The sequence below is a fragment of the Pteropus medius genome, unplaced genomic scaffold (genome assembly GCF_902729225.1).
Source record: "Pteropus medius unplaced genomic scaffold, Ma_sr-lr_union100, whole genome shotgun sequence".
Lineage (NCBI taxonomy): Eukaryota > Metazoa > Chordata > Mammalia > Chiroptera > Pteropodidae > Pteropus > Pteropus medius.
Window position 1 is genome coordinate 21,480,244 of NW_024354500.1, and position 24,023 is coordinate 21,504,266.

Consider the following 24,023-nt stretch of genomic DNA (forward strand, 5'->3'; position numbering starts at 1 on the left):
CTCTTCCTTTCTTTTTCTTTCTTCCTTAATGTTGGATTATAAAAGCTTTATGATTACCACTTAAATGTTTCCAAAAGTTTCGCGTTTAATAAACATAAGACTTGAGCTTTTATAAAAATGTATTAAGTGCTGACTTAGGAAAGGGTTGTATTTTTCTTTTTTTTTTTTTAAGCATTGAATCAAGATGTTGAGTAAGATTTTAGGACAGTAAATTGGAAACAAAAAGCATTTGTAGACATTTCTATTGATGGAATAATTTTTAAGGTGTTTTATTGGATTTTAATTTAGCTGCTTTCGTTCTAATCTTTGCCTTTTTTCTTTATCTAAAATCTATAGGACCTATGAAATTCTATCCCTTTGGTGTAGAGTTCAGAAATGTATTCATGGTATTTTATTATAGAATTTCTATTTCTGATGAATACATTAAATATATATATTATAAAATTTAAATTTGACCAAGTAAGTTAAAACTTTTTAAATGGTGCTATATCAAGCAGAATGTTGCTTTTGCAATACAAATTTATTGGGAGGATGTAAATCACATCTTTAAAAATAATTTTTGGGGAAGGAGCCTGTCTCCTATTTGACCTTAAGTGTATTTATGCTGTAGAACACATGACAGATAAGCCAGATTTTATCTTAGTGCAGTACAGGTCCATAAAACATACCTTACTGAACCTAGAGGCTACTGGATTAATCTGTTATAGCCAAGGTTACAAAGACTTCTAAACTGGAATGTTAATTCTTGCAGCCTTTTCATTTGGTTTCATGGAGAGAATTAAGCCTACAGGAAATGATTTTAGTGAGAGTTTTTCTCAATCCTCCCAAGGATAATATGTCCCTAGTAAATGCATGGGAGCTACGTTAATCATTATAAACAGCAGATGACTTAGGGATTTGAGTTTGATTCTCTGTAGAATTTGGGTTGTAGTGGGAAATAACTACCTTGGGATAGGATGTTGAGACACTGATCTAGGGAATAAATTTGCATGAGAAGCCAAATTATGAATAGAGATTTCTTGATGATCATAGAATCAAAGCAAGAAGACTTAATTTGATAATATTAATGGTCGTTGTCATAAAATCAGTCGTATTTATTTTAGCTATGGCTAATAGTCCTTCAACTTTGATATAGATGATGACCTACATCTAGGAGCCTGAAAGGATTGTATAGTCAGTATCCTCAAGTTCAGCTGTTTCTCCAGAAATGCTAGTTATTATCTAACTTCTTATTAGATATTTCCTCCTGGATCCTGAGGACTACACAACCAGATAATCCAAAACCCTATTTTAATCTATCCCTTCTGTAAGATTCTATGGTTCATCTAATCTCTCCTAATATATCAACACATTTTTGTCATTTGATCTTGCCAGGCACTGTGGAAGACTTTCACATTGAACGTTTTATCTGATTTTCATGAATGTCATTTTTTGGAGGTATTCTCTACATTTTGCTGATGAGGAAATTGATACTTAGAAATGTTAAAGATCCCCTTACTAATGAGTGACACAATCCAAATGGATATTATTTCCTTAGAGCTGCTTGCTATTAAATAAGCCTTTTAATAAATAGTTCTGAAGATGTTATCTATGGGAATATTTAGTAGTGAACCTCCAGGGCAGCTTCAGAAATTATCTGGGGACCTTTCAAATAATGCTAAAGCTAAATTACATCCAGAGAGAATCTGATTAACTTTGGCATTCCGTTAACATCACTACTGTTCATGCCAGAAACATATTTATATATTGGAAAGATATGAAGCTCAAGGTGGTAGATTAAAGTTTTCCAAAAATGTTAACATTTTCTTGAAAGCTCAAGTTTTATCACTGGCAAAAAAATACTTATTTTCTTAGAAGTGACAGGCTCACTTTAATCATTTTTTGAAAAAATCTGTCTAATACTCAAGTCTGGATAACTATTGCTTATCTGTCAGTTGTTTTTTAAGTAAAATGGTGTTCTTTGAAAAAAAAGTGATTAGTGTTGCACACAACTGAAAGAGCAAAAGTGCTTCTCACAAGTATGCTTTATCTGTACTTCCCTTCACACAAAATATTTAAAAGATGTGTACTCAAGTGTGGACATCTAATAGAATTATTAATGTATCAAAGAGACTTTCCTGAATAAAAGTGCACCCTCTCCCCACTGCTGGTGAGTGCTCGATGGTGAAGAATACAGTAACTGCTAGTGGAAAGGCAAACAACATTTAAATATTATTATGAAAATAATTTTCATGTTGCAGATACTCTGAAAGGATCTCTGCTAATTCTAAGGTCTGGAAACTGCATTTTTGAGAACCTTCAGTTATATTAATGGAACTTTGGTTTTTTTTTCCCCCTGGAAAGTTTGCAGAAGTCAGGCCCATGGCTGCTTTTACCCATGAGATACTCCCCAGCTGTTGATTTGTTAACGGTCCTCAGTTAACTAAAGCTGCCTACAGAGGAGATAGTGTCTGGAGCTTGTTGAAGGAAGAGAGGGTAAAGTTTATTTCTGTCCCTTTGCCCTATTCTCATGGGGACCTTATTCTCAGAGACTCCTTCAATGAGGAAGTTGTGCTCACCTGAGAAACTTTAAGAACTCATTCTTTTTTTTCTTTTGAATATTTTATTTCTTCATCTTTGTCTTCAAACTTCTTTTATATTTTCTTGTAAAACTGTTTTTGTCTGAATTTTTTGTTTCAATTCTGTTTTAATCTCATGTTTGATCCTCTTACACAGTCTTTTATCTTTTGTGTATACGTTTAACCTTTTTCTGAGTTGTTTTTGTTTCAAAGTTATTTTTACCTTTAAATTCTTTTATTGATTGTAATTTATTTTAAATTTTATTCTAATGTGTTCTCTAATCATTGTTGAAATTTTTAGTTTTAATTTTTTGACCATCTACTTTGGTTTCTTTTAAGTGAATTTTCTTTTTACTTAATGTTTTTTCCTAACTTCTCATTTTGATTTTGCTTGAATGCAGGGGTTGTAGAAATTGTGGGAGCCCAACCAATAGTAGGAATTGTTCAAGGCTGTTGTGTTCAGCTCTTCTGTAGTTGTCTTATCACTCCTTCTAGACACTTTTGACACCAGTTCTCAGGCTATTATTTTTTTGTATAGATATGCACAGAATCATATAGTATGTATTGTTTTCTGTTTAGTTTCTTTAGTGCTCAGCGTTATTTTTGAGATTCATCTGTAGATTGCAGGTAATAGTATTATATCAATTCTCATTGTTGTGAGTATTCCATTTTAATAACATATAGTTTGTTATCCATTCTAACATTGATGATCAGTTGGATTGTACTGTTTTTGGCCATTTCAAATACTGCTACTGTGATGATCTTTTACATGTATAATAATGAAAAAGAAAAAAAGAAAAAGAAAAACTTTACTACATTGTTTTCCATTGTATGGATATTCTTATTTAAATAATCCCAGATTATTATGGTTTAATAAGTTCTTACTTTTTTCTATTAAGCAATTTTGTAGTGAAAATAGGAGAGAATTTCAAAGTGTGTGCGTATTTATTTCTGCGCCAGGCCTTTTAGAGCACCTAAGAGAGTCCTTAAGAAGTTTCTCCTTGTTTCTTATTGGCTAATTGCTGAAAAATTGAACCTGAAGTCTTTACTATGTATTTTGAACCTAAAGTTTACAACTTCCTAGTTTCTAATTTGAGAAGAGTACCATGGGCTCTTGAAATTATTTATCTTTATGATTTTTCCACCTGTGAAATGGCAATAGCGTAATACCTACTTCATAGTATTAAGAGTGTGAGATCTGTGGTTAGTGCTAAATAGGTGTTATTGGCTATTTTAATTTAAATCAGATAAGAGAGTGAGAGAAATAAACCTCTGTGCAATGATGTGGGAAAATTAATAATGAAATAATTGACCTAGCATCTCATTAAATTTACATCTTTTTGACACTTTATTGTCTTGAAGACACCTCTAATATATTTCATTGCATTTCCAGACAAGAGAGAAAGGTTGGGATTAATTTGGGGGATTGTTTTTTCATTCAGGTCTATAAAGTTCTTTTTGATAAGATAATAGTTGTATCCTTTCTCCTGCTTTCCATATCCCTTTTTAGAAGAATGTTCTTTATCACAGGGGGAGTTTTCTAAATGGTTTCTGGTGAGGTTTGCTCAATGGATTCTCTAGATAATGACTTCTCGAGATTTAGTGGCCTAAGAATTTGTTTCCAAGGGGAAATATTAAGAATACAAGTGTTTTTCTTGGACTTATTGCTTGTGTGACTTGTACATTGTGTCTCTAAACAAAATACTAATTTGTTACATTAATGTCATAAACTTTTCTTAACACTCCAGGAGAGAAAGAGAGACACATGCTCTTGAGTTTTCTTTTTACACTTCTGCTTGTACTTTTTGAGTGTTTGCTGGTTCTTTCCCTTCTTCCTGACGTCTTTAATGTTAATGTGTCCCAGGGTTCAACTTTTGGACCTGTTCTCTATCTTAGTTAATCCCTTGATGACCTTATACTGTTGCTTGATTCTGAATACCATCCATATGCCAAACTCCCAGATTCAAATCTTTGTGCAGACCTCTCTCGAACAACATATTTCTGTGTCCAGTTGTTAATGACAAATTCTACCAACAAGTTAAAAACATCTGAAATTTAACATTTTTATAACAACTGCCCCTTATTCTGTTATGCTATATAAATTTCCTTGTTTCAGTGAATAACAACTAGAAGGATAAAGTTGCTCAGGCCAAAAACCTTGAAGTCATCCTTGAGTCGAATTTTTCACATTTTTTAAAAATCAAATATGGCAGGACATTTTCCTGTGTTTGATTTTCAAAATTTATTCAGAATCTGACCACTTTTCACTACTGTCTAAGATCAAGATGCTGATAGATCTGGTGTCTGGTGTGGACCTATTTCCTGGTCGCAGACGGCTGCCTTCTTGGTCTGTCCTTACATGGTAGAGAGCAGAGAGAGAGAAAGCAAGTGCTCTTATGTCTCTTCTTAAAAGCACTACTTCCATGTTGTTGAGATTGAACAATCTGAGAGTGTGATTTTATACATGACTAGATGATAAGATTGGTAGATCTTCTCTCCAAAAACATGAGAAAATGGACAAAAAAACAATTTAGAGTTTTGGAAATGAACTGAAGGTAGACAACAGTGAAAAGTGTTTATACGTGAAAACTGGTAAGGATAGTGGTAGTCTGTAGTATTTTAGGCTAGATCTGTTACCTTTCTCCTTACCACCCCAGCTTGGTTATGTTTTGAACTGAGTAAAAATTAAAGTGCAACATCTTAAAATTTATGAGGTGCAGCTAAAACAGTGCTTAGGGGATAATTTGCAGCTTTAATTCCTCTATTAGAATTTCTCTATTAGAAAAGAAGTCTCAAGTGCCTGAACTTTTACTTTAGGAAACTAGAAAAAGGAAAGCAAAGTGAACTGTAAGCAAGCAGAAGAAAGAAAATAATGGTTAGAGCAGAAATCAAATGAAATCACAAACAAAAAAAAAAAGGAAAAAAAAACAAATGAATGATAGGTTCTTTGAAAAATAATAAAATTGGTAAATTCTTTAGCTCGATTGAAAGGGAGAGGAATGAGGGAGAGCAGGAGCAGGGGCAAAGAGGAGGAGGGAGAAGATGGGAGAGGAAGGAGAGGAAGAAGGAGGAGGGAGGAAAGAGGAGGAGGAGGGGAAGGAGAGAGAAAGGAGGAGGAGGGAAAATGGGGAAAGAAGCAGGGGGAGGGGAGAGAAGGGAGAAATGGGAATGGAGAAAGAGAGGCGGAAGATACAAATTATCAAAATAAGGAATGAAAGAGGATATTACTGCCAACTTTACAGAAATTAAAAGGATTGTAAAGGAATACTACGAAGAACTTTATACCAAAAAATCAGACAGATGGATGAAGTGGAAAAATTCCTAGAAAGACATAAATTACCAAAACTGACTCATGAAGAAATAGCCCTGTAGCAAGTAAAGAAATTGAATTAATTGAATTAGTTATTTAAAATGTTCCTACAAAGAAATTCCCACACCCAGATTTCTTCACTAGTGAATTCTATCATACATTTATACAAATTATACCAGTCCTTTACACACCCCAAAATATCCAAATTCTTTACAAATAGAGGAGGAAACACTTCAGAACACACTCTGGAGGCCATTACTACCCTGACACCAAAATCAGACAAATATATCACAAGAAAAGGAGACTATGGGCTAATATCCTCATGGATGTAGATACAAAATCCTTAACAAAATTTTAAGAAACTAAATTTAGCATTACATTTTTATATACCATGATAAAGTAGGATTCATCCTAAGAATGCAAGGTTGGTTTAATATCCAAAAATCAATTCATGTAACAATACCATATTCATAGAATAAAGGCGAAAAACCACATGATCATCTCACCAGATATGAAAATCATGTATGTTTACAAAATCCAATATCTATTGCTGATAGAAACACTCAGCTAACTACTTATAGAAGGGAACTTACTCAATCTGAGAAAGATCATCTGTGAATGACCTACTGCTAATGTTATATTTGGTGGTGAAAGATTGAATGCTTTTCCTCGAAGATTAGGAGGGAACAAGGCAAGAATGTCTGCTCTCACCAATGCTGTTCAACTTTGTAATGGGGATTCTAGTTAGTGCAATAAGTCCAAATAAATAAAAGCATTCAGACTGAAGAGGAAGAATTAAGACTCTTATTTTCTGAGCTGACATGAGATCCTATATATAGAACATCTCAAGGAATTATATTAAGACAAATAGAACCAATAAGCAAGTTTAGCAGGCTCACAGGTTGCAAGATCAACATGAAAACTAGAAACTCACAATTCAAACAGAACAAATAAAACAATTCCATTCACAAAGAATCAAAAAGAAAAAAAAAACCTGAGAATACACTTAACAAAAGAAGTGTAAGACTTATACACTGAAAACTACAAAAAATTGTTGGTAGAAATTAAAGATGTAAATAAAGTGATATTTCGTATTAATGTATTGGAAGACATAGTATTGTAAAGATAGCAGTTAAAGGAGTTTTTCTTCAAATTGACCCACAGCCTTTTATTTTTTTTTATTTTTGAAAGAAATTGACAAGTAGATCCTAAAATTTATTGAGAAATGCAAGGATCTAGAGTAGCCAAAAACAATTTGAAAAAGAATAACATTAGAGAATTACACAATTGGATTTTAAAACTAACTATAAAACAGTATAATTCTAGAAATCAAAGGATATAACTTCATGATGTTGGCATAGACAAGAGTTCTTAGATATGACACCAAAAGCATTACTCATAAGAGAAACCTTGATAAATTCTACTTTATCAAAATTAAACACTTTGTTCTTTAAGAAACACAATCTAAAAAATGAAGGTCAGCTACAGGTAAAATTTTTGCAGATCATATATCTTGTAAAGGGTTTGTCAGAATATGTAAACAACTCTTACCAACCATTAATTACACAAGCAACTTAATTAAAAAAAGAGAGCAAAATATTTAAATAGGTATTTCACCAATAAAGATATATAAATTACTTATAAATCTATTAAAAGATGTTCAGCTGCACATCTGCTAGAATGGCTATGTTTTAGCTAAGGCTACTACAACAAAATTCCATAGACTAGGTGACTTAAACAACAGACATTTATTTCTCAGTTCTGGAGCCTGAGAAATACAAGATTATGGTGCTAGCAAATTCAGTTTCTGGTGAAGTCCTTCTTCTTGGCTTGTAGAGGTTGCCTTTTCCTTGCAAGAAGTAAGCCTTATGAAAATAGAGACTCCTGAATTTTGATTTAGCCATATTCATGACCCCTAGAATAATGCCTGGAACATACTCGGTGTTTGTTGAATTGAATATATTTTATTGGGGGAGATAATCATCAGTTTTTGTTTGTTTTTAAAATTCTTTTAACTGATGTGTTACATGGATAGGTTATGCTTCATCTAATTTTTCATTCCAAGGACGAACCCACGTTGGTCAGAGATGAGACTGGTCTTTAATTTTCCTTTATCTTACTCTTATCAGGTTTGGGTATTAAGATTGCTAGCTTCATACAATGAATTGAGAAGTGCTCTCTCGCTCTTTTAGAGAATGCTGTGGACCAGAGAGCACTATATGGTTCTTTCTCCCATAATCTGTGTACATGTTACCAATAACTCAGCATGGCAGTTTGTACTATTATTCCTAGTGAACTACTCACAAGCCTTTTGTTTTTTACTGTGTCACAGCTGAATTCTACTGGTTTAGAATTCCTAATAGCCATATAAGAGTATCTCTAGCAAGGATGAAACAATAGTTTTATTGAATTAGGAGGTATGATTTCTACTTGACCATTTTTATCTCTTTATTTCATAGAATGAATAGGCAGTACCAGTTACCATATCAGTTGGAGTGATTTATGCTGATGATTAAGGGAAGCAGGGTTGCTGCTATATACTGAAGACAAGTATATCTTGAAACCACAGGATCCTGTGGCACCTCACGATGCTACTACCATGTTCAATGGCAAAAGTTAATTGAGAGCTTTACACTTAGCCCTCACAGGCAAGAGCACTAATGGCTCAGGATAGTTCAGGAGTCAATGTTTGGGCTCCCTCATTTTTTGTACCATATTCTGTTTCAGGAATGACACCTGGCTCCTTTGAACAGTTTGGAAATACATGGCTTAAATAGTATAGTGGTTTTTCAGTCTCACTTAAAATTAGTCTGGAGATAGGCTTTCCAGGGCTGGTATGGCAGCATCATGGCATCATGGGAGTCCTAAGCTTGTTTCTACTCTGCTTTCTATCCTTAGTTATGAGTTTTATCTTAAGGTTATCACAGAATCCAAAATAGTGGCTGAAGTTTAAGCTGTGATGTATCTATTTCAGGCAGGAACCAGGAGGAAGGGGGAAGAACAACTGAAAGGAAAATGGGTATTGGATATGTTTCTAGCAGTCTTGACCCCAGATTTCTTAAGCTGAGTAAATGGAATAATTTTAGAAGGCTTTTTAGAGTTCCCACAACATCTTTATACTTTGACCCTCTAAAACAAAAAGCTTTGTAATGATTAATTATACTATCACAATGTTGACTAAGTTATTCTTTGTCTTAGTGTTTTCATTGGTAGTTGGGAGGAATAAACAATGTCTAAAAATTCAAAAGCCTAATTTATCCAATTTACTTTTCATGTGTTATAATTTAATGAAAACAGTTTTTAAAAGGTAGATTGTTTGCTTTGTGTGCATTTTAAAATTCACAAGAACCGTCATGCATTCTTTGCCATGATTTTTGTCCATGGCTCTCTGTTCACTTGTTTATGCTGGTTTATGATAAGTTATTTTTAAAAAGACTTTGTTTTATGAGTTTAATTTTTGCCAATTTCTGTGGACATGAGATTTTAAAATTTTTTCTTAATATGTTTTCTTTGATGTGAGTGGACTGTTAAAGCAAATGGTCTGCTTATCTCTTACTTGCTGGTAGCAATCATTTAACAAAAACATTTACAAGTAAAAGCATACTTTATAAAGATGTCAGGATATGAGAGTGTTATCACTGTTGGAGTTGAGAATAATTTTCTTTTGAAAATAGCTGTTAGTTTGAAGTAGAACATGAAAAGCAATTTCTCTGTTTCATGATAGTGGTAGCAGCATTTTTTTTTTTTTTTCATTTACAGATATATAAGCCCAACTTGACATTAGAACTGATCTGAAACACATAAAAATGTTAATTTAATTCTGTCTTTACAGTTTAACATTTATGGGCTAAAGGAAGATATCTTTACGAAGGACCCTAAGGAAGAACAATCAGATAACCAGAAGGTAGCTGAGAATGTGTGATCAGGGAAACAAAGATTTAGAGCAGTTGTTCTATACCTATTTTGAGTCACAGACTGTTGAGGGGATAATATAATCTCTTCAGAACAGTGTATGCTTCCCACTGTCTTCCGTCAGGCATTGATTTCTAGAAACTGTCTTTTTCTTGATATTCCTAATAGCAACATCTGAGAGTTTAGCTTGCTGTACATCCTTATCTCTTTTTACAGTTAGCAGCTGCCTCAACCACTTTTTGGACTTTGTCATGTTGTATTAGTTTTGCCAGTTCTAGAACTTACTTAAATACAATCATAGAAATTGTACTCTGGTGTCTAGGCTTGTTTTATTCAACATAAAGTCTGTAAGATTCATCCTTTTCTCATGTATCTGTCAATTCTTTTTTATTGCTGTAAAATAGTCTTTTGTATGAATGTAACACTCAGTTTGCTTATCCATTCACCTCTTGTTAAATGTTTGGATCATTTACAGTTTTTGTCACTGTGATTAGTATTACTGTGAACTTCCTTGTGAAAATGTTAATGTGGCTTACTCAATGTTGTTCAACTCTCACATATCTTCAGGAGGGCATGTTTGTGTGGCTGACCTTTGACCAAACCACCTGGGGACCGAGCCCTTGGAATATTCCTTATGTTACTAATTGATAATGTGGTTTTGAATACGAATCATGCAGTAGCTCCTAGTTTAGACTGTGCAAAACATAATTTATGGTAAATACTCACTTTGCTTCTTGGCAGGGTCTGTAGTTTTGGTAATCAGAGCTTGTCACTCAGGCAAATGTGCCTGTATTATAAGTACCCAATAAAAACCCTGGACCCTGCAACTCAGGCAGACTTCTCTGGGCAGAAACACTTTGTATATGTTGATATACTTCAGTGCTAGAGGAATAGAATTGTTGGATTATATGGTAGGTGTATGCTTAGTTTGGTAAGAAACTACTAAACAGTTTTATATGGTGTTGTGCCATTTTATACTTCCTCCAGCAAAGTGTGAGAATGTCAGTTGTTCTACATTCTTGGCAACATTTGGTATTATCAGTTTAATTTTAGCCATTTTAATGGGTCTCATTTGGGGTTTGGTTTACATCTTCCTAATGACGATGAGCACCTTTTAAAATGTGCTTGTTGGCCATTTTGTTTATCTTTTATGGAGAAGAATCTCTTGGTCTTTTGTCCATTTAAAAAAAGTTATTTGTATATTATTGAGTTATAGGAATATATACCTTGTTATGCTAATTGAGTACAATGGTGACTTATGTAGTTATAAGATTATTTATCACACAAGTTCAGGAATACTAGGAATGTTTATGAAATAGTCATTAGGTTTTTTGGCTATCTAAAGGCCAAGGTCACTAAGTAGTAGACACAAGCAACATACTGAGACTGAACCCAAACCTTACTGTGTCTGTTCACTTATCAAAGTTTTTGGCATGTGGCTATCAACCCACTAAACTTTGTTATGCTAATTAAGGTTTTTTCCTGTTATATACAAATTATTTTATTATCTAAATCCTAACAGTGGTATGGTATTAAGGGTGATTTATAGTCTTGTTCTTTTGTTTTTAATTTTTAAAGCTTTTAGAATACTTACTTTTTTGCATGTATGTTTATTTCCATTGGTTCTTAGATTTGTAATAGAAATTTAATACTAAATACTCCTTGGTTTGTAGTAGAAACACCAATATTCATTACCCTTAATGATTAGTTTCTTATAACATTAAAAGACTGCATTAATTTCGCTAAATATCTGTAGTGCCAAAATTCAGTATGCTGATAGTCATTTTGTGATTGCTTAGTATAAATTAACTCTGACCTTTCTGTTGGTTATTTAGGGCTGTGTTTGCTCTGAGATTTTTAGCTATTGTTCCATTCAGTGGAGGCTGTATCATAAGTGGCCTCCAGATAAATGAGGTAATGCTAGGAAATTTTAAGGTCATGTTTGAAAATTATATAACTCAATTATCCCTTCCAACAGAATAAGTAATGGAGATTTTATTATATCTTTTACAAAGGAATATAATGATTATCATCCTGTGATTGCTTTATATAATTATATTGTTACTATTATTTACATGAAGTTACATATATGCAGATAAATTTAAATACACAGAATATTTGAAGATCAGGTTTTTTAGGTTTTGTTAAGTCTCAAAAATTTGTTGATGCTGTTTTAATTGTTAAATATACTCTATCTTTGGCCGTTCAGATTTTAAGTTTCATATAAATTAAGAGAAGTATTTTGATTTACTACTGGTTGAAAGTATCTCAAATCCAACATTATTTTAAAACATAAATAGTAATTCATATCAGTTAACTTTGAATCTAATTTTACTATTTTGCAATTCTTTTTTCTATCTTAATTTGTATAAGATCAGTTTCATAATACTGATTATTTAAATTTAGATTAGGGAAATTACTTATTTCAAAAGACAGTGTATATAATAATTATAGCTGTTTCTTTAACCTGAGTGATAGACAACTGTAACAGTTGTGTCAACTGTACTCAATTTTAAGTTGGAAGAAATATAAAAGTTGAACTACATTTAAATGAGGTGGATGGTTCACAAGAAGTTCTTAGCACTGTGTTGTTGAGTATGTAGAAAGAGCTCAGATGTTAGCTGCTACAAGTGTTATTGGCACAATTATCATTATTGTTAAATTGCTCCATAGTTTGCTTGAATTTTGATTTGTTATCTGATAGTGTTATTGATTTCTTGGGACAGAGATCAAGAAAGGCTGATTTGTATATTACATATTTATATAGAGTTATTGGTATAAGGATCAGATGGGGTGAATTTGGTATTTGAGTGTATACATATATAGAAGATACATATATGTATATAACAGTTATTAAGTTCATAGGTATTTAGTAGAACTAAGTTTATTATTTCTTTCCACAGCCTTATATTCTGTTATATTATTCTGTGTGTTCCTCTGGATTCCTTTTGTCTACTTCTACTATGAGGAAAAGGATGATGATGATACTAGTAAATGCACTGTAAGTATCTTTATTTTAGAGTTCTCAGTTTAGGGAGGCAAGATTATTTCTTCCTTTTTCAGAGAATGATGTGACTCTGCTTGAATTTATTCTATAGCAGTGTTGTCTAATAGAAACAAAATGTGAAATTTTAAATTTCCTTGTAGCCACATTAAAATAAGTAGAAAGGAGCAGTTGAAATTATTTTAACGATACATTGTATTTAATGTCATGTTCCAGTGTTGTTTCAAATAGGATCAAAACATATTAAGATACTAAATTTCTTTTTTTGCGCTATTTTTAAATTTAAAGTGTATTTTACACTTACAACACATCCCAATTCAAACTGGCCATATTTCAGGTGCTCAGTAGCTGCGTGTGATTTGTGACTATTGTTCTAGACACACCAATTCTAGAGTGGGGATCGGCTGACTTTTCTGTAAAAGGCCGAATAGTAAGTCTTTTAGGCTTTGAGGGCCATATAGTCTCTGTCTCAACTACTCAACTCTGCTGTTGTAGAGTGAAAGTAGCCAGAAACAGTACTTAATGAGCATGATGTGATCCAGTAAAATAGGAGGTGGGTTAGATGTGGCCCACAAGATGTAGTTTGCTGACCCCTGTTCTAGGGCATAACGGAATACTTGCAGACTATTCGTACTAGTCCAGGAGAACGTTGATGAAAAAACCTGATAAATATAGCACGTACGCCTGCCCCAAACCTGTAGACCAGTATTATTTAAGTTTTGGTATATAAATCTTAACTAAAATATTAGTAAATTGAATGCAGGGCTGTCTTAATACATTAATATAGTATAACTCAGTTGGGTCTATCTCTAGATTGCATGGATGGTTTAGAATCAGCACATCTATTAATATATAGTTAGTCATTTAATAAGTCAAAGAAGAAATTGTATTTGGAAAAATATTTGCCAAAATTGAACATTTTACTTTTGATTTAAGGGGGGAAAAAAGGCAGCATAAAAAGTATAAATATCTTTTGTCTTTTTATTGAGTTACAGGAATTTGTTTTATAACTTGTTTATGTTTTGTATTTAAGTATAAAAACAAATATTGACTCAAAAACCAGCATTACACTTAATCATGTTTATTAAAACCTTAAAAAAAAAGCATTTGCATTAAGATCAGGAGCAAGTGCATCAGCAATATTTCAAATGATTCCCAGAGTGGTAATTAGTATAATTTGTTAGAGAAAAAAAATAAGGTGTTTAACTATTTATAAAGAAAGTCAAAATTATTATTTGCAGATATGTAACTATATTGGAAAACCCAAGGTGTGTAAGGTAGAGTGGTTGATTACAAATTTAATATTAAAAACTGAATGAGATAGAAGCTTTCTCTCTATTCACTATTCTAAAGTGCGTCTTCTCCAGCCCTTTTGTTGATCTTAAGATCCTCCTTACCTTTATTTTAGGGTTTTTTCCCCCTATCTTAACTCCTTTGCAAACAAGCATTTATCATGTGAGGCATGAATTTAACTTTCAAAAGGTCATTTTTAGAAACAATGTTTTTTCTGACTGATTTAACGTTTTCTTTGAGATTAACTTTTCTTTCCATATTTAGGATGTCCAGCTTTGTGTTTTTCTTTATTTGCATTACACTCTGGTCACCAAGCAAAGCAGACTTTAAAGACCTGAATTCCTGGTTTCAGGTTCTTTTTTAATTACTTAACCACCTGTGTGACTTTTGGTAAATTATTTAACCTCTCTGGGCCTCAGCTTTTTAATCTCTAAAGTAAGGATGAGAACACCTGTCTCAGGGTTGTTGTGAAAATGAAATGAGTTAACATGTGTAAAGTTCTTAGAACAGACCTGGTATGATAATATGTTTTATATATTTATGTATGTGTTTTTAATATAGTTTACATAAATGTATATTATGTTATATATATACACATACATATATACCTACCCACATGTATATATATTAAATATTTATTATAATTATTATAACCCAGTTTGGTGAATCGGGGTAGGGGCATCGTGGATTCTGATTATTCCCTTTTTGGGAAAATAATTTATTAAATATTCTGATAATTTTACTAAAGATACTCATTGGAGAATTAATTATGCTTTAAGGGTACTGCTTTTTATAAGATCTAACCATTGAAAAGATTTTAAAAGCTAGTGTGGTTTGCAAAGATACTTAAGATGTGGCATATACATTGTTTTTCTTTAAATTTTAAGATTTTTTTTCAACAAAGGAACCTTTACACAGTTGAGTATAAGCGTACATTTGATGTAAAAATACTGTTACACTGCAGCAAGAATATTTTATATTTTAAAAGTCTTACTAAATGGTATACTTTTTCCCCCTTGACATCTAGCAAATTAAAACGGCACTTAAGTATACTTTGGGATTTGCTGTGATTTGCGCACTTCTTCTTTTAGTTGGGTAAGTCTTGTTTTTTTTCCCCTGAAAAGGAAAATAACATTATTTTAGTAATAACAACAACGACAACAATAACAATTCATTCAGAAAAATCTAGGAAAGAAAAAACAAAATGTAAAAAAAACCCCACCAACTACCTTTTTTAAATCACCACCAGTAATAACCATAATCTTTTTTGGTTAGTGTTCTATCTAGACTTTTTTATGTGCTCCTCAAATACATGCAGAGTGCCTCTCTCTCATCCATATATCCTCACATAATTTTACACAACTGTGGTTATATTTTATGTAATTCTTGATAATCTACTTTTTGACATATTATAGGTCTCTCATCAGTATAATAAATATAGGTCCATCAATGTTGTCTATATTTTGTAGTCCCTTAAGATATAACAATTTATCTGACTGATTTTCTAGTGACGGTTACTTGGACATTTATGATGTTTGCAGTTTTTTCATTCTTATAAACAACACTGATGAAAATCCATGTCTGTGCATCTTTTTAGATTTGATTCATTGATCTTTAAAACTTGGAATTAATCTTTGTCAATGAGTTCTTCCTTAATTCTTCTTCCTTAAATTTTTATACTGATATCAGTAAAGTTTTTTTATACATTTTTTATACATTTTTTTATACATTTTTTTATACATTTAAAATTTTCTTTGGCAAACATTTGTTCTTTTTAATGGAAGACATTTATTCTTATTAAATTAAGTCTTGATTCTTTTTTTTATGTTAGGAAATATATGAAGTGCTAATTAGATTTTTAAAGTTTCTGTTTAAAATTTGATATCAGAAATTTCAATAAATGAAAAGCTTCATTTATTGAATACAATTTGTGTTGAGAATAAAACTGGTCAGTGACTTTTGTTGTTCTAAGAGTTCTTAGAATTCAGATGTTCTATAGTCAAGGCATATTTCCAAGTCACTTTGCCTGCCTTGATGTGTCATGAAAAATAGTGCTTGTTGAAAGGACATTTTTAGTGGTTTTGCTATTTATTTTAGCTATTGAAAATATTTTTAAAAATCTTTTTTTGGGGGGCCTTTTAAAGGAAGCCAAATCTAGTTATGTGAATTTGCTTTGTTATGTGGAGATCTCCTATCTGTAAACCTAAATTATCTATGACAGATAGTGAACTTTTCTTAAATGGGAGATAGTTAAGTACTTTAGGTTAGAACTCCATATGGTCTCTGGTTACTCAGTTACTCAGCTCTCCTCTTGTAGCTCTAAAGTAGTCATAGACATACATAAACAAAAGGATGTGACTGAGTTACAATAAAACTTCATTCGTAAACACAAGCAGTCAGTAGTTTGCCAACTCCTGATAGAGAGCATGATTGAAAACCATCACTCTAACTGCACATCTTTACAACAGCTAGAATATCTGTCCCGGACAAAGGGATCCTGAAGTTTGTTCTAAAATTTACTGGTTTTTTTTTTCCCCATGGAAAATCACCTTCAGTCCTCAGAGAACTTACATTTTGCACAATTCTAATAGGCTTTAACCGATTCTCTTGATGATATTTATTTATTTAGAAGCAGTATATTAAAAGTGAAGCAAACGGTTCCTTGCAAATATACTACTAACAAAAAATGACCATTTGACCAGTTTGACTGACCATTATAAACAATATAACATTCACTTATAGTCCAAATATTTATTGTGTACTCGTTATATTCTAGATACTATACAAGGTGCTGGTAAAACAGCAATTAACAGATGTTATGCTTCTCATGGAGCATACATTTAGGAGAGGGTCAAAGGGCAGAGAAAAAAATAGGTTGTGTTGGGAGTGTGAAATCTTAGCAAAGGCAATGCTGAGAAGGTAGTATTTGAGAAAACACTTGAAGGAAGAGAGGGAGCCATGAATATATGTGGGAGAAGTGCATTTCATTCAGAGAAAAGAGCAAGTGACAAACTGAAGCAGGAAAGTGTCTAGCATGTTCAAGACAAAATGAGGAAACTATTGTGGCTGGGGTGGAGTGAATGAAGGCTGGAGTAGCTGAAGAGATATGGTCAGAGGTAACTAGAGCTGCCAAATTTAGTAGGGCATCAGGTCATTTGAAGAACTTTGGCATTTATTCTGAAGGAGATGGGAGGCTGGGTTTTTGTCGTTGAGTGACATGATCTGACATTTTAACAGGATCTCTGGAAGGTATTTTGAGATTTGACTTTATGAGAGTAAAGGTAGAAACATGAGATCTATTGGGAAGCTATTGCAATAATCTAGGCAAAACCTGATGGTAGCAGTAGTAATTTTTTTCTGCTTATCATTTAGAGAAAGAGCCAGCAGGATTTTTTGATAGGTCAGATACGTGAGGTATGAGAGAGGAATTGGGAATGTAGCTGGACTTAGTGCAACTGCAAAGTCTGAGGAACACTTCTCTCACTTTTGATAACCAACTGCAATTTTTGGGGAGTTCTAAATTCACCCTCAGGTTTGATAATTCTCTAGGACTCATAGAACTCACTAAAAGCAATTATGTTCATGGTTACCATTTATTACAAGTAAAGAATACAGGGCAAAATCAACCAAAAGAAGAGATATATAGGGCAGAGTCTAGGAGAATTCCAAATATGAAGTTTCTGTTGTCTTCAGGACATGCTGCCTTTCTGGCATCAACCTAGACATGCTGGGAGTATTTCTAACTAGGGAAGCTCACAGGAGTCTTCGTGCTCAGAGTTTTTATTGGGATGCTATTATGTAGGTATGGCTGGTTGATTGCCCACATGGCAATCAAGGTCAGCTGATGCCACATGACCCTAAATCTCCTGGTTGGTCTTTCTGGCCCACCACCTAAGATTGTTTAGGCTAGCCTCTGCCCTAAACAAAGACATTCCTATCAGATGTAACACATTATCTCCTAGGACCATCGGCAAATTCAGATCTCTTTTTGGGCAAGGCCAAGTTTTTTACTACACAGAAAGGGTGAAGTTGTCATCAACTGAGATAGGCAGATCTGAAGGAAGAGAGGGTTTGGTGGAGAATTATCAATAGCTCAGTTTGGTTCATGGTACATTTTATAGTCTTTCTGGAAGAGATATTTAGTAAGCCACTAGATCAGGCATTGGGAAACTTAAATTTTAGTTTCTGCTCTCCCAATAGTAACATCTAACTCCAATGAGAAAATGAGTTTTAGCCTTTGTAAAATGTGAGAGATAAGACAGTGATTGTTAAATATTACTTCCTCTGCCTCCTTCTGCCTTTCTCAGTACTAGGATCCTTTCGTAGTTGAATTGATAATGCTGGCTATCAGGTGGATAATGGGCCAGAAGAAATGCCATCCAGAGCATCTATATAGGTGGAAGGCTTTGATTCAGGTGAAGGATCTTTCCTCTATTGTAAGAGGGATAAAAATGAAAAGAGGTACAGGTAGGTTCATAGGTTTGATGCACAAATGAGAGTTCCTCTCTTATTGGCTTCTGTTTTCTCATTGATGTTTGAGGCAGGCATCAGCCAAGGACACTGATAATAGAGGAGAGTATGTGCATTCCTGCGTTTTATACATCTGAAGTTTCTGAATGAAAGACTAGCAGTAATTTTCTTCTCCAGGATAGTATTCTTCTCATTGCCATATGTAAATATTTAAATGAGGCACACATTTAGTTTAAGTGATTATGTAAATTATCTGAAATTTTCTTGAAGGTGACATAGTCCTAGTTTTTGTTGAGTGATTTATTTTTGATAAAACAGTAGAAGATTTTATGGCACAAACATGGTCTAGGTTTAATTAATGCAGTGAACATTTTTGGAGCACTTGTGTGTTAGCTAGTGTGCAAGATTTTAGGGATAAAATGGAGGGTCATGGTCTCTGTCCTCAATATTCACAATTTATAGAGATGCAAATAATTTGAGTTGCAATAGTTAAGTGCTCTAATAAGAAATAGATACCAGGTGTTGATGGTGGAGCAGTAAGTTTCTACCCATGCTAATAGGAATTCTCCCTTGCAGAATTAGGGAAGACCTGAGAGGAAGTAGTATTTAAATTGAAATTTGAAGGAGTGGAAGTTGGTTAGCAGACGAGGTAAGAGAGAAGATGAATAGCACATAGAGTTGAATTAGTCTGCTCAGACTGCCATAAACAACAGACATTTATTTTTTCACAGTTCTAGATGTTAGAAGTCCATGATCAAGGTGCTGACAAGTTTGGTTTCTGGTGAGGTTTGTCTTCCGGGTTTGTGGACAGCCACTTTCTCACTGTGTTCTCACATGACCTTTCCTGAGTGCTCTCACTGTGGGAGAAAGTGCTCTCTGGCATCTTTTCCTCTTCTTCCAGGGGCACCAGTCTCATCAGACTAATGTCCTAGTCTTATGACCTTGTTGAACTTTAATTACCTTCCTAAAGGCCCTATATCCAAATACAATTATATTAGGAGTTAGGACTTCAATATGTGAATTCTGGGTTGGGGGGCACAATTGAATCCATAACATACATTAACTTAGGGTCTGAAATTAACCTGGAATATTTGAAGAATGACATTAAAAAAAATGTGAATTTAAATGAAGCACTGCTCTGCTTCAGTACAAAACAAAACAAAACAAAACAAAACAAAATACTGCCCTGCTTCAGACATTTAAAGTATTTGTGTGGACGAGTGACAGGCCATGATATTAGCTGGGTTGGCAGATTCTGGGTCTTATATACAATGTTTGAGAAATTTTGAGTTTTATCCTGCTGAGAGACAATGAAGATGTATATGTATTGTATGTGTAAATATACATGAATTTGTTTTAAGAATTGCAACACTATGAAAGATGATACATTGGAAGGGACATTTGGGAGTTGGGTTGGAGAAGTGAAATATAAATGGAAGAAAGGAAGACCAGTTAAGTAACCACTGTAATAATTGAGGTAAGAGATGAGGATCTGAATTAGAGTACAAAGAGAGCAGAGAGGATGAAATAGATAAGCTATTTGGAAGATAAATAGGACTTGGTGATTGAGTGTAGGAGGTGAAAATCCTGTTTTCAATTCTGCTGAATTATTTCAATTCCATATCTACTGAAATTGAAATAATTCAGTCTTTCCTTTGTCTCTTCCTGAAGGAATAATCTGTATTAAGATAATTCAGTGAGTCAGATTGGGTATAAAATATTTTTACTAAAATATTTTCAGTTCTACTGTTTTTCCAGTTCTACTGTTTTCAAGAGCCTAAGGGGAATTTTTGATCTCACAAAGCTCTAGTTCTGATCTTGATCTAATATTGTGTGTCTTTGAAATCTGAGGTTCTCTGTATTCATTTTTTTGAGAGGGACTGAGATTAGAAATTATCTATACCTTTCCAGCACACAAATCTTATTACTGTACGTCTCCTTAGCCAAGAGTTGATCGTTTCTTAGTGTCATCACCATTTAGCAAATGCCTGATAATCTTATTAACTGCTGTCTCCTCATCAAAACTGATATATTCTATATTCCAGACTCATCTGACTTCAGTTGCCTTTTCATTTGTTAGGAGGTATTCCTTTTTTTTTTTTTTTTATAGACCTTTGTCCACAGAGCTGATATTTGGCCATTGAACTCTGCTTTGCCCCTTCTAGTTGTTAAAAGGTTGAAATGCTTCCCTATCAGTCAGCTGCTGCTCTGCCTTCCTGACTCTTCTTACTCCACCACCCTAGGCCCATGTGAAGGATAAGGCCTGGTTCAGTAGGGTCTAACAGAATTGAGGCCAGAATCTGTGTCAGTGGGTTGGTGCCTTTACCATATTGGTTGTTAAATGTTTTGAGTATTATTGCTTCAGAGTATCTACACATACTTAATTGTAATTCTTGTGAATTCTGCTTATGAATCTTTTATGTTTATGTGAAAAAACTTTACGTCTATTTCTTAGATTGTACAAAGCTGGTGGCAAGGCCGTTAAGGAACCTGTTTTGGGTTTATGCTTTTGTTACTCCTTCCAGTTCCTACCTAAAATAATATTAAGTGCTAAAATGTTACCTTTCTACTGGATTTCTTAAAAATAAGTATTTTCTTGAAGTTGTTATGACAGTAATTTGGGTCATTTTGTTGTGTCCAGAATAACCAGACCCAACTTGAGTGCTCTTAACCAGGAGACAGTTTATTAGCCGGCGGCTGTCCTTGCAAAGGAGCAGCCTCGAAATGCCAAGATACAAGGTTTTTAAGCCCCAAATCCCATTCCTCATTCTGTCTTAAACACAAAGGTCCATCTTTCTCCTATTCACTACCTGTCAACCCACTGGTCAGGTGTGCAAGCGGGAAGTACAGAAGCAGAAAGCTTGTGTTAGAATGTTATGTTCCTATGGGTGATTGCCTATGTTCCCATGGACAATAGCCAGTGTTCCCATGGGCGATGGCCAAACAGTAATTTTCAGCTTATATACAATTGATTATTTTTCATGCCACGCAAGCAAGCAGGGGTACACAGGCTAAAATTGGCAGTTAGCGTATGAGCTCATTGTTACAAGTTTCATGATTAACAGAATGTGGTTAGGGGTTCCAGAAACTAGGCCTAAGTTATAGACTTCCTTTGTCCAGTTTCAGGTTTTAATTATTCTTTAACCCTTTCACATTTCAGCAGGCCATTACAATTTAACTTTTTTTTTTTTTTTGGTCACATAGTTTTCTCTGGTATTTTTTCTGTGTTAAATATTTGAATTGTTAAAGAGCCCAGTTAGGAGTTTGAGTATGAAAGTATCATCAAGAGCAAGAGTTACTTTTTTTTCCTACCACTGAACAGAACCTTTGATCAACTAAAACTGAGATAGATACTGAATATTCTAAGTATGAATGCTATTTTTCAGATTACAAATACCTATTTCTATATTAGTAGTACTATAGATGATTTTTTCCAACATAGTTTTTTCTCACATCACGAAATCGGTTATTCCCAGCTAAAAAGTTTAAAATATACTTAAAAAAAAAAAAATATATATATGGAAAAAAATCTCTGTTCAGATAATATAGAGGTAAATTATAAGTAGTTTTTTCTTGCTTGGTTTATGTTTTTGTTCTAATACTAATAAATTAGTTAATATCATTATAGAAATATAATATATAAGAGTTTTGTTTTTGTTTTTGTTTTTTTTGATTCTGCCATACTACTTTTGTTTAATTGTTTTTGATTTAATAGACAGGGCAACAAATAATCAACTTTTTGCATTTATTGCTCTATCCCTGTGAGTAATCACTTTTCTCTCCAAAAATGGTGAGAAATAAGTCTCCAAGATTAAGAAAAGTGTAGTAAATTAATGCAAATGCAAATAGTTACATATTTAAATAAACTCTTGACATGCTTTAATGCATTCATCTTTTTATAAGAATATAAAGTATCAGTAGTACCAAGGAGTAAAGTTTTTTAAAATAAAAATTATAATAATTACTTTTTTCTACTTGCATACATTATCAGAGCAGATATCTTAATGTATTGTTGAACTTATTCAGTATTTCCTCTTTACAAAAGAGGATATAGATCTTAACTGCTTTGCTTATAATTAAAATTAGGTCGGAAAGTAGGTAGTATTAGAGTTACTTGTTATATGCCTCTTTGATTCTCCACATGTACAGTCTAAGGGTTACTCAGTGCTTTTTGCCTTAATCTCTTTATTATCTTCTTGTTTCTGAGCTTGATAATAAAGTGACTATACTCCCACCCCTTCCTTTCTCCCTCCCTCCCTTCCTTTCTTCCTTCCTTCCTTCCTTCCTTCCTTCCTTCCTGTTTTCCCTCCTTACGTTTTCTCCCAATCTAAGCTCCTAGAGCAAGTCCTAGGAAGCTAGCTATCTTTGTTATTTCCATGCCCCGCCTTCAGCTGTGGATTGAAAAAAAATAGAAACTGCTTTCATTATATATATTGGGTAGAACCTTGCAAGATATAGAAAAACACTAAAAAATAAAAATAAAAATCATTCCTAATCCCACAATGAGATATTTATGGTTTATTTTGGTATATTTCCTTTTTTTCTATTCATATAAATGTATCAAAATCATTACATATATTTATATTCAGTTCTCCTGATTTACAGAGGAGATTCTTGACCTTTTTTATGCCATGGACCTATTTGACTATCTTTAGCCTATGGCTTCTTAAAATATTTTGGAATGCAAAAAATAAGTAGGATTACAAAGAAAACTAATTATACTGAATACAGTAATAAAACTATTGTAACTGATTTGTGATATAGTAAACACATAGGTAAGAAACTTCTCACACTGTCTATATGATACAGATTTGATTTGCTAATTCTTTTTGGGGGAAGGGTGATCTTTGTTTAAAAAAATTACTAAAAATTGAGATTCCGCCACATTTACTTTTATTTGATCTTTTATCTTTAAAACCATTAATCAGAGTTATTTTCTCCTTTACAGTGCTTTTGTTCCATTGAATGTTCCCAATAACAAAAATTCTACAGAGTGGGAAAAAGTGAAGTTCCTGTTTGAAGAACTTGGGAGTAGTCGTAAGTATTCTTTTAAAAAAAAAATCCATAATAATTTATATTTCATGACCCTTGGGACTTTTTTTCAGTGGCCTGTTTTTATAACCCATTTTTAAGAATTTAATGGCACAATCCTTTTAACTTGTGGTTAAAAGTATGCTAGACGCATTAGGAGCTTTATGCTGTTAAGACGCACTTTTAGACATCACTTTTAGACTAGCTATTATGTAGCAAGTCTCTTGACTTCATAAAATTACTTTGTTGAAAAGAAAATATAATCTTTAAAGTACTTGAGCAGTGAAGATCTTATAATTTCTATGTAGTCTTTACTTCACTTTAGATAATATAGAATCATATATTAAAGAAATGTGCTAGACATATTGGTTTTTATTTTTAATTTTTAACTAATGAGAAAACCCTATATTGCTGTTTGATCATGATTAAGTAATCTTTTATGTGG

At 33.1% G+C, this 24,023-nt stretch overlaps 1 protein-coding gene across 1 annotated transcript in view; it reads left to right on the top strand.

Moving 5' to 3' along the window:
• The window catches only part of LMBRD1 (LMBR1 domain containing 1), a 78,156-nt gene that overhangs the window by 13,911 nt on the left and 40,222 nt on the right, over positions 1–24,023 (top strand). The window contains exons 4-6 of the mRNA XM_039852858.1: positions 12,684–12,781; positions 15,105–15,172; positions 23,496–23,584. Coding sequence (XP_039708792.1) covers positions 12,684–12,781; positions 15,105–15,172; positions 23,496–23,584 — 255 coding nt within the window. The remainder of the gene's footprint in view (positions 1–12,683; positions 12,782–15,104; positions 15,173–23,495; positions 23,585–24,023) is intronic.